At 37.5% G+C, this 13,789-nt stretch overlaps 2 protein-coding genes across 2 annotated transcripts in view; both read left to right on the top strand.

Annotated features, from left to right (window-relative positions):
• LOC134812251 (2-oxoisovalerate dehydrogenase subunit beta, mitochondrial-like) overlaps positions 1 to 13,789 on the top strand; it is a 704,467-nt gene that overhangs the window by 174,401 nt on the left and 516,277 nt on the right. The gene's annotated exons all lie outside the window — the stretch shown is intronic.
• LOC134813150 (midasin-like) overlaps positions 1 to 13,789 on the top strand; it is a 105,596-nt gene that overhangs the window by 5,930 nt on the left and 85,877 nt on the right. Inside the window, exons 7-23 of the mRNA XM_063820835.1 lie at positions 3,474 to 3,615; positions 3,830 to 3,975; positions 4,152 to 4,255; positions 4,641 to 4,770; positions 4,896 to 5,138; positions 5,269 to 5,455; positions 5,934 to 6,262; positions 6,588 to 6,680; positions 6,794 to 6,941; positions 7,096 to 7,268; positions 7,709 to 7,828; positions 8,041 to 8,208; positions 8,611 to 8,817; positions 9,151 to 9,279; positions 12,706 to 12,880; positions 13,062 to 13,187; positions 13,469 to 13,622. Coding sequence (XP_063676905.1) covers positions 3,474 to 3,615; positions 3,830 to 3,975; positions 4,152 to 4,255; positions 4,641 to 4,770; positions 4,896 to 5,138; positions 5,269 to 5,455; positions 5,934 to 6,262; positions 6,588 to 6,680; positions 6,794 to 6,941; positions 7,096 to 7,268; positions 7,709 to 7,828; positions 8,041 to 8,208; positions 8,611 to 8,817; positions 9,151 to 9,279; positions 12,706 to 12,880; positions 13,062 to 13,187; positions 13,469 to 13,622 — 2,774 coding nt within the window. The remainder of the gene's footprint in view (positions 1 to 3,473; positions 3,616 to 3,829; positions 3,976 to 4,151; positions 4,256 to 4,640; positions 4,771 to 4,895; positions 5,139 to 5,268; positions 5,456 to 5,933; positions 6,263 to 6,587; positions 6,681 to 6,793; positions 6,942 to 7,095; positions 7,269 to 7,708; positions 7,829 to 8,040; positions 8,209 to 8,610; positions 8,818 to 9,150; positions 9,280 to 12,705; positions 12,881 to 13,061; positions 13,188 to 13,468; positions 13,623 to 13,789) is intronic.

Genomic DNA, 13,789 nt, shown 5'->3' with positions numbered 1-13,789 from the left:
TCAACTCGCACTGGACGCTGTGCCTGTGGTATTTGGACGATATTTGCAAACCAGAAAGTAAAATGTATAATGTTCTGTACATCTTGACTCTTATTTTGCCGTTCTTACTTCCCGCAGTGCCTGTTCTCATCAGCTGTGGGGTTTCAATCACGTTCATCAGAACTTATCCAGTTCCAGACATTCCCGGGATGGAAATTTCTCCTAAAATCACTGTCTCTAATCGCATTTTAAACAAACTCTGTTGTAGTTCTGGCGCCGCGCCTGTCAAGAAAAAACGGCTCAGTGTTGCTCCTCGACTGAGTCAGCTGTCTTCGGTCGTGAAAAGTAGGCTGAAACATCGAGCCACAGTCACAATCCTCATCATAACCGGGATTTATATCATTCTGAATATCCCTTACTGGGTTTATCTAACCTACAATCTCATCATGCCGTACACCTTCAGCCTCTTTGATATGTACCTCGGGATATTTCTCAATCCCCTTTGTGTAATCCTGAACGCTGCCATAAACCCTGTCGTATATTTTCTGCGTATTTCTGGAATGAGGTCTCACGTGACTGATACCTTTAAGAACATTCCTCTCCCTCGATCTCCACGACCAGCGAGGAGGATGGTTAATATTTCGAAGGGGGCTGGGATTTCAAATGTTAACAGGTCGTGTGTAACGTTTAACTCTTTAGTAGTTGAAAGGACGCGTTTTACAGTTCCAGACGTCGTTGGGTCGCATGTTAGTCGAGTCAGCAGGCTTAATGATTATAAACATTTGGGCCTTGTGGTGACACAGTGATGCCAACTATGTGTTGTCAATAAATATAATTCTCGTCTTATTTTTTTCATTTCAGTTTTATTAGGAACTAATATTTTATTGAAAATGAATTTTGTGGCAATTTGTAACATTCAACTGCCATTGCAATAATCTGAGATAATCCCGATTTTTAAATATTAAATATCAATGCAATGGACATTTCTACACGACTCCATCTTCAAAAAACAATCAGACATGATTACAAAGGGACATTGCAGTCTGGAACATCGTACAATTTCGGGGCGTCGTGCGTTGGGTGTTGTATCAACGTCATGTTGGAATCGATGATTTGATCATTATTAATGGCGAAAATGTTTTTGCGATTTTTGCCTTGGACGGATGCCAACTGAATGTTAACTTCTACTCGTCTTATCCTAATATATTTTAGCATTTGACACTGTTGAAATTACTACTTTTCATAGCTTCTTTGTACAAAAGTCTCTCAAATATCACCTTGTAAGTGTCATATTTATATTAATTTTTAATTGTCTGCACAAACTAACTGGCGGTTGAAATCATGGATAATTACAATTAAAAGAGATTAAAAGTCGTCCGATATAATTGAACTGATTTTCATGGATATTTTGAAATTTATTGAGCAACCTTACTGGAAATCTCTATTCAAACTACCAATTTAAAATTGCCGCACTAATGCACTTTATTTAGGACGGAGACTGCACTCGATTGACTAAAATAGGTAGCACCGTTTAGCTAGGGTCTAAAAATCACAGCCCCAAAGTCCAAACAAATCGCAATCTAAATAATACCACCCACGGAAGTTTTGATAAACATTAACATAAATAAGGCTTTCGTAAAAAAATACGGTGCATTTAGAGTTTTCAAAAAATACGCGAATAATTTGCCAATTTACTACTTCAAGTTTTAATCTTTAGGGCTGTTAAATTTGCCAAGAAATGCGCGGAAAATTCGGTAAAAATGCGGCTGTGGGCTGTGAGAACGCGCAGCATTCTCAAATCAAGAAAGCAATGCATCGTACAGACCTTCTGTTAATGTCTTGACGGTGATGCTGTCAATAATATCTGACATCGGAAACTTGGTTTTTTCAAGATGAACTTTTTAAGTTTTTACTGAAGAGTGGTCGAATATTTTCTAGGCGCCTAATTGGAAAGACAAAACATTTGGAAATGGATTGCAAAGAAAATTGTTGTTAAATTGTTTACATTTCTCATTTTCAGCTAATAAATCCTTGACTTAGATACAGATTATCTAATAATAAATAAAAGGTTTCACTGCATTAATTGGGCATTAATATATTATATAATAATCAGAAATAAATAGAAAACTGCTTAATCGAAATTGAGTTAAAATATTCACGATAATTTTGTACTTCGACTTCTGCAAGAACATCTCTACTCGCTTGCGCTTGCAGAATTAATTTCGCTGATTTCTTTAACCACTTCGAGATGGCAGGGCCTACTCTCATGCTGTCTATAGGTGATGATTAATTCTGAAAAACTAGGGACAACTCATCACCTATAGACAGCATGAGAGTAGGCCCTGCCATCTCGAAGTAATAATAATAATTTAATGTTTCGCAGATTGGCAATTGATCGGTGTAGTTGGTGTTGTACACGCTGCACTGATAATGATATCACGTTGAACGTGTAATGTAAATATAGTGTGGATATATGCGAATATATATTCTAATAACTGATAAATGATATTCCGCACAAAGCATGAAATTGTGCTGTATATGAGTGGTGATTTCGCTCTGAGAATCAGGGTCAGTAGCTCAATTGGTAGAGCAAGACACGCGAAATGTCGAGGTTCTGGGATCATTCCCCAGTTGTCCCTAGTTTTTCAGAATTAATCATCACCTATAGACAGCATGAGAGTAGGCCCTGCCATCTCGAAGTGATAATAATAATTAAATGTTTCGCAGATTGGCAATTGATCGGTGTAGTTGGTGTTGTACACACTGCACTGATAATGATATCACGTTGAACGTGTAATGTAAATATAGTGTGGATATATGCGAATATATATTCTAATAACTGATTTCTTCAACCAGTTCTAAACATTACAATGTAATGTTTGGAACTGGTTGAAGAAATCAGCGAAATTAATTAATTAATGTCATTTAAATTTATACTGCAAATCAGTAAGTTCTTTACTCCAGTTATCAGTCATGTCTAGTCAAGTAATTTTATCATTAAGATGACTAATATCTATAAAAAGAAGGGAGCGTATAGTATTTCGTACAATAGTTACTGTCCACCACCGCAATTTCCTAACATTTTAGAGGAAGTGCAACCACACTCGAAAATCATTCTCCGTACTTTCCCGCAGGTCTTGCTCCAATTTCACTAACGTTACGCCACACTCAAGCCCCACATTCAACGATAAATTCGGCCGCATTTCTTTTTTGGGCAACCGCTCGATTTCCTGATCCACAGCGTTCCAGACATTATCCATCCCATTTTTATCTCTCAGTCTTAAGCAAGTTCTAATTAGCGATTTTTCGTCCTAATTTTAACTCCGCGCATTTAAGACGGTGATTAAACCCGGAAACCACGTAAAATACCTAACGCGAATGTCACCTTAGCAACTAAACAAACAACATCAGGAACGAGACGCTCGTGACCAACTTTAATATCCCCCTCCCAACTGCATTGATCCGTTACAAATTCCCATATTTTTCTCCCTCAGAGCAGCCGGACAAAATCGGGAATATTTGCTGGAAGACACGGTCTGATAACATTGCGAGACCTTTTTAGATGGGCAGACAGATACAGGCTGAGTGCTGAAAACGACAACTTCACTGACTGGGACCAATTGCTAGCTAACGATGGTATGCTGCACACCAGCTTGAGCTGAGAATAAATACTATTCAGTAGTCAGTTTGGCAACAGATACGCTAATAGTTTAGTCAATTCTGTCAGCGTGGGCTTGTATAAAAATCGTATACAATGTAAAAATATCCGTTAATAGTTTACGATTGTCTCATCTAGCAACGATATTAACTAGAAAAATACCGTTATAATGATCGTAAAATTTGTTCTCAGGATACATGTTACTGACGGGAAAAGTCAGGCGGTGCGATGAAGAAGAAATCATAAAGGATGTCCTTGTAAAAGTCTTTAAGCGAAAAATAGATACGAACAGTTTCTTTGATGGGTCACTGGTCTCTTTAGATTTCTTGTCTATGACCGTGAGTAATAAATGCTGGTAGACAGTAGACTTGCGTTCCTTTGGTCGTATAATTATCTTGTTTTCGCGGTATTGGAGCTTATCTAGACTAGATTATATATTTTACTTATAAAAATTCCAGTTTAAGTCTCAGTATGGAAGTTTTGCACGTATTAAAACCAGTATTTTAATTATCAGGAGAGCATTGGTATAGTGTGGACACCCAGTATGTTACGACTGCTGACCCTGGTTAATCGTAGTCTGGAGTTTCAGGAGCCGGTACTTCTCATTGGAGAAACAGGGTAATTATTACTATACTTTACAATTTATTAGCCCTTATTTGTAGTTATTTGTAGTTTATAAACTGACTCAACAGACATGGGCGCTACTTTCGCATTTCATCAGCACATTAAACCGTTTGTACCAGTTCACAAATAAAATTTGCCATCAAGATGTCGTCAATGATAGGTCTGGGAAGTATTTAGTAGTGCTGCATTTCAACTACGGGCTACAATATATTTAGAACTAAATGCTAAGAGTATACGTCATTACGTCGGATGAACAGTTTGAACATCATGAAGCTTTGCAGGGGAAAACCTATCTGATTGTTCCACGCACACTACACAGGGTGAATATTTAATATTATGTTTTAATGTCAAAAGCTCTAATTAATTGAAACCAACTCAGGTGCGGTAAAACCACAATCTGTCAAGTGATGGCAGCCCTGAAGAATTTGAAACTTCACATACTCAACTGTCACATGCATTCTGACACAGCGGACTTTATTGGGAGTCTTAGACCAGTGCGCGATCGTTTGGTGAGAAACATTAAACATTGCTGATGCTTGATTTTGAATAGATCGGATATGGTAATAATTATAGTTGTCTGTTATTGGTATCCAGAATTGGAAATCGATTGTCGTAATTCTTTTTTTTTATTAAGGGAGATAAGCTCTTCGAATGGGTTGATGGACCACTGATCGAGGCAATGAAAAAGGGGGATATGATCCTACTGGATGAGATCTCTCTAGCGGACGACTCAGTGCTTGAGCGACTAAACAGTGTCCTGGAGGTGGAGAGACAACTGACCCTGGCGGAGAGTAGTGAGTCTCTCACCCTCACTGCTCACTCAAACTTCAGGATTATTGCCACCATGAACCCTGGAGGGGACTACGGTAAAAAGGAGGTCAGTTCCTGTCTCTAAAGTCATTTCTGATTCGTTTATTCTCTTCGATCATCTATCGAACTATAGTGGTTTTATCCTCTTCTTTTGCTCTGAAATCACAATATAATTGTAATATTATTAATATTTCCAGCTCTCTCCCGCTCTGAGAAACAGGTTTACCGAGATTTGGTGCAGTGCGGGTGACACACTAGCTGAGATGAGGGCTATCATCCACCATCATTTGACCCATGAGGATAACCGGGATAAGATAAGTGATATGATGGTTCAGTTTATTGGGTGGTTTCAGGAGCATACTTCTGGGAAACAGATTATAACAGGTGACTTATCCTCTGATAACCTTTCAAAATTATCATTGTCGCTCAAAATAAGTATAACAGCGTAACCCACGATGAGATTGTCGTAATAGTTTATCTGATAAACTTATTTTGACATTGAAGCTAAATAGTATTTATGTTATCTGATGTCTGGACAATAAATCAAGACGATGTTTATGTTTCAGTCGATGCTGACTGAATTAAACCTGACTTATTATTCGAGAACTAAATCCACTTACATGAAAATAAGTATAACAGCGTAACCCACGATGAAATTGTCGTAATAATTTATCTGATAAACTTATTTTGACATTGAAGTTAAATAGCATTTAAGTTATTTGATGTCTGGATGATAAATCAAGACGATGTTTAAGTTTCAGTCAATGCTGTTGAATTAAACCTAACGTACTATTCGAGAACCAAAAATCAGAAAATCCCAGAAATTGCCGAAGTTTTCCGCATTTAACAGGACTACTTTCAGTACGTGATGCCCTAACATGGACGACATTCCTGAAGAACACCTCAGAACTACCGACCCCCTTAGTTCAGCGATACCTTCACGGTGCTCACTTGGTCCTGGTGGACGGGTTATCTGACCTGGCACTCAAACACCACTGTCGATCTTACCTGGTGGAACAGTGCGGGGAGGTCCTGGACCTCGCCTGTGAAGTGCGTGTTGCAGCAACTTGGGTAGATTTCGGATCCCTTCGTGTGAAGCGTGGATCCTTAGAGTGTCCTGACTTGGACGGTTATTCTTTGGGAGGCCCAACAACTACCGCTAATATTCTCAGGATTACTCGTGGTCTGCAAGTGAGTTTTGAGAATTAGACACGTTGAGCGAATTTTGAAATTGATTTAGAAAATTTTACTGATTGCTTTTCTAAAAGATGGCAAAAATTAATTATATGGAGTATGGACACGTTCATTGAAGTTTGAGGATGTTGTTAAACAAAAAAAATAGCGTTTTCGACGATAGTGGCTTAATTTTAGCATCTATCCATCTAGCGTGTTCAGAAGTTCTGAACATTAGCCACGTGACCCATACTCCCATATGCACTGCTCAGAACGAAAATGTATTGTTGGCTGTTTAGTTTTTAATTTTCTATTCAGGTCGACAAGCCCATTCTTTTGAAAGGGACATCCTGGAGTCGGTAAAACCAGTTTAACCAGTGCATTGGCTAAGCTGCTAGGATATCGGTTAACTAGAATCAACCTCTCCGAGCAAACGGTAACGGTTACACTGATATTGTTTTAAGTTATCACCTATCATGTCTTTTATTCAGAGTGTTTTTTTTTTCAGTTGTATTCTTCACATTTATTAATACCAAATCTTCTTTGCAGGACATGTCCGATCTGTTCGGTTGTGATTTGCCAAGTGAGGATGGATCTGGGTTTTGTTGGCGGGACGGTCCACTACTAAAAGCTTTAAAACTTGGAAATTGGGTTCTATTGGATGAAATGAATCTAGCTAGCCAAGCTGTTCTTGAAGGTATGAAATCGTTCATGTAAATTTTGATATTATATTTTTGGTAGAGTAATATATTCTCTTGACGCACTATAATTGTGAAACGAATAATCTAATTTGTAATACGTCCTCAATGAAGCAGCTTACAGTTTCTCTAATTAAACGAGCAAATATTCAGGTCTAAACGCTTGTCTTGATCACCGAGGGGAGCTATATGTCCCTGAGCTCTCCAAAACATTCACCATTGGAAACAGCCACAACAAAACTCGCTTCATTGCTTGTATGAACCCGGTGGAGCAGGGTGGCGGAAGGAAAGGTCTCCCCAAGTCCTTCCTCAACAGATTTGTCAAGGTTCGGATGCAAAAAAATTAAAGACCTTTCATACCTTATTTAAGTCAAAATGTTACAGTTTCAATTTCGATAAAATAATTCATCAGAATGTTTTTACCCTGCCACTGCCAAACATAAGCCTTTGAAATTATTACATTTTCACCAACCTTTACTCTTTAGGTCATACTTCACCTCATTTGAAATCTCTCGTAATACTTATTTATAAGTTCACAGTTGCGAGCTGTTACGAAGTGAGACTTAAGCTCAAGTTACCTATCAACTGTTTAGAACTGTCCTCTGCAGTAGCCTGAATTCAGTGTCTCTCTTAAGTAATAGTAACGCGTGTCGCAATCTGCTATTCACGTTCGTGCCGCACTTTGTTGGGAGAAGAAACTAACCGACCAGTAAGTTTACAGTTATACAGCCTAGTAAATAGTTTAATAATGACTTCTGTATATCAGGTTTACATAGAGATGCTGACTAAGGAAGACATGGTCCTGGTATTATCGAACACACACCCGCACATCCCCTCCGAAACTCTGGGCAAGATAATATCCTTCAACTGGTGTATTCATGAACAGGTTTAGAACATTTTACCAAAATAAGATCATTACTAATTTTCAATCCATATCAATATTTCACCATGTCTTGAGACATGATTGAATGGAACAAAATTATTAGATGGCTTGAACTGGATCTTTATTTTTTGAATATTTTTGAAAAAGTAACTTTTTCAGCTATAAAGCGATGAATAAATGTTATTGATGAATAAATTGTTATTATTACCAACCAGGTATGTGTTCGTGGAGAATGGGGGAAGCGAGGTTCACCCTGGGAGTTTAACCTGCGGGACACGAGACGTTGGTGCGATCTCATCTCAGCATATCCCAATGTTCCACCCCCCTACTTTATCGATACTGTCTATACCTCAAAGTTTAGATGTGAAGTCGACCGGGAGAAGGTATATCATACAACTGCATTGTCGGGCCATTTTTGTAGATATTGTAAGATAACCAGTCGTGAGCGTAGTTCGTTGATTTTGAAGTTCTCATACAACTTATTATCTTAGACCTTAGCGCTCATTTAAAGATTTAAACGGGTTGACACAAATTGTCCTCCTTTTCGGGTTGATTTCTACGTTTGTTCTATAACGATTTAATGAGCCGAACCACGTAGAAACCTAATATCGTCACAGTCGATAAAAGTGGTTGACGTTTATAAACAACCTACCGACAATCCGAGACGCCATAACCCAAGTTCCGAAATCTCAAAATTCGCTATTATATAACTCCGTAACAGTTTAATTTTAAACGTTTCGGCGCGGTAAAGTCATGAATTTAAACTCAATACAGATAATCTTCAGGTTAGGAAACTTCGATCTCTGAACTTTCCTGGTGAAATTTCCCGACCAATTCCTCTCCTTATGAGCAGCGACAAGGTTCAAATTGGTCCGACTGTTCTCACCAGACACTGCGCAAGCGTTCCTACAACCTCTCACATCTACAGTCCTCAGCTTGTTGCCATGGAGACTCTGGCACATGCTGTCAAAATGAACTGGATGTCGATATTGGTAAGAAGGAGGTTCAGGTTGTTCGGTGGTTAATAGTATTAGTAGTTTATAGTTGTAGTACAGTTGTAGTAGTTGTAGTAGTTGTAGTAGTTGTAGTAGTTGTAGTAGTTGGAAGATAAGATAGTGCTTTTTTTGACAGGTCACTAGTAACAGTTGTCTGATTAGCTTTCAGCCAACAACTAGACTAATTATCCTCATATCAGTTTAAACTGTCAAAATAAAATATTGGTAGAAGTTGGCAATCGCTTTCTCTAGAACTTCAACTGAAGTACTTAAGTCTTTAAGTGGTTTATGAAATTATATATTCACTCTACAAGAACTTATTTATCTCAGATTGGACCCAGCAACTCAGGGAAGTCGACCACTCTAAGAACGTTTGCGGCGATGTGCGGTAGAGATGTACTGGAGATAGGGTGCAGTTCCGTGTTTGATATAAGTGATCTCCTTGGAGGCTTCAGCCAGGTAGAAACAAGTTCATAGTACGGACTAAGTTCATAGTACGGACTAAGTTCATAGTACGGACTAAGTTCATAGTACGGACTAAGTTCATAGTACGGACTAAGTTCATAGTACGGATTATGTAATACTATAAGTCTAACTGCACTGCAGATGCTCTCACCTATCAATGTCCAGCAACAGGACACTATAAATAGCTCACAAGTGATCGTTTCTCAACATCTACGATCCAACTTAAGGGGGGGGGGGGGGGTTCACCCTGGTTTTTTGTGAAACTTGGTTTCGAGATAGCAGTTGACCAACAAACTAGGACCGGTGACCGAACTTTTGAGGGGGTCCTGGACCCCAACCGCCAAACGGTGCCCGCGGGGCAGCCACGCCCATATTTGATCCAAATTAGGCCTAATTTAGCCAAATACCCCGATCATGCCCAAAACCCAGATTTTAGGTGCTCTACTTTGTAGCTAGTGGTCCCCTGAACTCGTATATGAATTTTCATTTGCCGGCCAAATTCTGAAATTTGCCTGGCATTTTTCAGAATTTGGCCGCCATTTTAAAGGCCTAACCATTTTAAAGGCCTTACTCAAAATTCCATATTAAAACTTAAGGTCGAAATGCGATTCTTCGTTGATTCTGAAAATTTCATGAACAAATATTGAAACCCTATTGAGGTCGATTTTGGTCATTTTTGCGATTATTTGAACATAGAATCCACAGTTAGGTAGATACTGAGCTGATAATCATAAAGAATGTGTAGTACGGGACCCCCTCAAAAGTTCGGTCACCGGTCCTAGTTTGTTGGTCAACTGCGATCTCGAAACCAAGTTTCACAAAAAATCAGGGTGAATCCCCCACCCCACCCCCCCCCCCCCCCCCCCCCCTTAATTGGCCCCTCAGTCCTCACTGCAGATACCTTAGCTTCAGAGGGGTGCACCGTATATCATTTAGCTGCAGTGCAGATGGCGTAACTGCACAGTTAGCCGAGAAATATCTTTGGAAGTTCCCATGGTTTATTGTTTCTGAACAATTAAATGGTTATCACTGCGTCACGCAGTGACTGTGTGTGATCTCATTGAGAAATTTTAATATGCAAGTAGAATTGCTCTGTGCAGGCTACAAGGTTACCAGGTTAAGCATTTTTTTCTACGTGTGCTACCACTACTACTAATATTGTCAGGAATACTTCGGGTCTTCAAGTAAGCTTTGTCAATAAAACTCGTTGAGTGATTCCTTAACTATCTGACCAAAATTGTCTCTAAAAATTAATATTGTGGGGCGTTGGTCGCCTGAAAACTCGCTACCGTAAAAATGATATTCTCAGTATTAAACAATGTTATCAGAACCTTACCGGTTGAGAGATTCCCAGAAATCTTAAAAATTATACTGATTGACATTTATTTGAATGAGTGGTCAACGTAAATAAAACTATTCCGATAAAACCAAACTAATAGAATATAAAAAACATAATAGTCTACTGCTTGAAAGCTTAATAGTAAACTGTGAAAGAGTGGTTAACGTAAATAAAACTATTCCGATAAAACCAAATATCTCTCGCAAAAGGAAACATGCATAAGGAATTAGAAGGAGGCCTAACAGTAACACACACTATAATTACACGAAGTCATTAACTGTGAAATTATGCCAGTGTCTGAGGATAAAGTTGGCTGACTATTAATAAATAATTTAACATGTTTAAGATATCTATGTAAGATCTTCCGTTCAAAATTCTGGGTAAGTTTATCAATTACTAATTTAACATCATGAATAAATTTTTGAATATATGTATATAAAGTTGAAAAATCATATGTACTGACAGACTTTAAACCCTTCTGGGTGTTATCATAACTAAGAAAATTTATATAGGTTCATTATTATCAATAACAAAATAATCATTTCTAACGTAAAATGTATTATCATATATATAATTATTTTTAGCTGAGTGAAGCATAGATTTAATACAAATGCTAAGATAGACTGATAATTGTTGTAAACTTCTTCCACTACCAGACGTTATATATCTAACTCTGACTGGCTTTTTATGCTGTTTTGGTGTAATATATAAATAAGGTAATTTACTATTATCTTCGTCAAATTTAATACGATGTTTAAGTAGAAACGCTTTATGCTCATTAATTATATAATCTTCTGAACGATCAATGCAACTTTAGTAAATGTGGGGGGGGGGGGGCCAACCATATTAAAGTATATTAAAGTATATCCCCGGGTCAAAATCGGAAAAAATCCTACATTTTAATATACTTTAATATACCTACAATTAGAAGATTTATATTCTTCGTTAAGATTTACATGATGAACTATATTTTTCACTCAGATTCGCAAGATAAGCCTGTTTTAGGACTAGTACATGAATTTCCATCCAGATTGGTCAAAAATTGACTGAGCTATGAGCTTTAAAAAATATGCCCATATTTGGGCATACCCTTTTGCCCAAATTCGCTTTTGCCCAAATTCGATAAAATTTCAATATTTTTAATGAGACTAACTCTATGTGAAAGATATAACTCAGTGCTTGTTGAATATAGTGGATACTAAGAAAATTTATATAGGTTCATTATTATCAATAACAAAATAATCATTTCTAACGTAAAATGTATTATCATATATATAATTATTTTTAGCTGAGTGAAGCATAGATTTAATACAAATGCTAAGATAGACTGATAATTGTTGTAAACTTCTTCCACTACCAGACGTTATATATCTAACTCTGACTGGCTTTTTATGCTGTTTTGGTGTAATATATAAATAAGGTAATTTACTATTATCTTCGTCAAATTTAATACGATGTTTAAGTAGAAACGCTTTATGCTCATTAATTATATAATCTTCTGAACGATCAATGCAACTTTAGTAAATGTGGGGATATGATTGTGTATTCGATGATAATTTTTTTTCAATCATACTTATTAAATATAGAACTTTTTACAAACAATAGTAATATTATTTTTAGCTTTATCGGTAGGAACCAATACAAACTCTTTATGTCCTCTATGTCCTTAGAAGGGTATTCTTCTAACGGTTTCTGACTAACTTGAATGTCCTGCACAGCAGTTTGAAGCATCTTTAAATTATTTTTATTCTTATTGTATTGCTGTGTAAATTTAATTCTAGTTCTAATTCTAATCACTATCACAGCTATGAGAAAATACTCAATTATTTGCTAGTGTGACAACAATGGCAATTTTTACGAAGATTCAAAATTGACACAATCTGACAACGAATCTAAACTGTACCAGAAAATACTTTATTGCCCCACAACAGTCATGATTTGTGTTTTGAGATTGGCACTGCTCCTTCACTACCCACCACATGAGCAATAGCTAAATCGAATGTTCTATTTGTTGAGCAACTTGATCACATTAAATAACATAACAAATTTTCAGCAGTGAACTAATATTTGAAATGTTTCAGGTATCCAAATCTGCGTATTTTGAAATAATTCGACAGTTAGTAGATGATTTGGTGAAGGAGCTAATCGTTGTTCAACACGACCATCTCGCCCCTCTCTTGGCTGCTTGCCCGAGATTGCAGAACGACGATAAATTCGAAGAAAATGTCCGGAAAATTCTTAAAATTCTATCTACTGGTTCGTATTGTCTTCTTCGTTCATTAGTTTAACCCTAGCATAGGTAGTGTTGGCTAAAGAACCAATCATCGCCTCTCAAATCTATCACTGTGTTAATTTGAGAAATATCAAAAGGGAGAGGATGTTTGTGTTATTATTTAAATGGAGTATGTTTTACACAGTTCACTTACAACCTTTTCAGGAGTGTTCCCCGTAAAAGTGAATCTCATTTTGGAACGAATCTTAACCGTTATCCGTAAAATTGAGAAAAGTACTGATGGGACGTTTGAATGGAAAAACAGTCGCTTTGTGGACGCCCTTATCGAAGGTACAATTTAGAACAACATAGGAAATTACCGCTATTTTGGCGTTTTTATCTCCGAATTGGAGCCAAAACACCTTCCTAAGTGGGCATTATTGAAGGATGGACCAAGCAAATAGTGTGTAATTCAGGACCTTTGTAAGATCCTACCTTCACTATGATAATTTTATGGATGGCACTTTATGTCTAGTATTTCAAGCTTTTGGGGATCGACATACTTACTACAATTAAATCTAAAATCCCTTTTCATAACTGTTTCTCGGGACCGGTAAATCTCAATTTAACAGGTAGATGGGTAGTGCTTGATAACGCCAACTTAATATCTCCGAGCGTCCTAGACCGACTTAACCCACTCCTCGAACAGAAGGGTGTCCTTGTACTGGATGAGAGGGGGTATGTTAACGGTGAAGCTACGGTCATAACTCCCCACCCAGCTTTCAGGTAACTCATATTATATCCCCCAGTTTTTCTTCAAATGTTCGCTGCCTCATGTCATATACTAATAGCTCATTTAGATCTGGTATCTAAAAGCGTAAGTTAAAATGTTTGATAGTAATAATTGAGTAGTCGCAGAGGTGAAGGCTGTCATGTAAACGGGTAAGAATTAA

This window comes from Bolinopsis microptera, chromosome 3 (assembly GCF_026151205.1).
Source record: "Bolinopsis microptera isolate Bmic1 chromosome 3, MBARI_Bmic_1.0, whole genome shotgun sequence".
NCBI lineage: Eukaryota > Metazoa > Ctenophora > Tentaculata > Lobata > Bolinopsidae > Bolinopsis > Bolinopsis microptera.
Note: the sequence above shows the minus strand (reverse complement) of the source record. Positions and strands in the feature narration are given on the sequence as shown.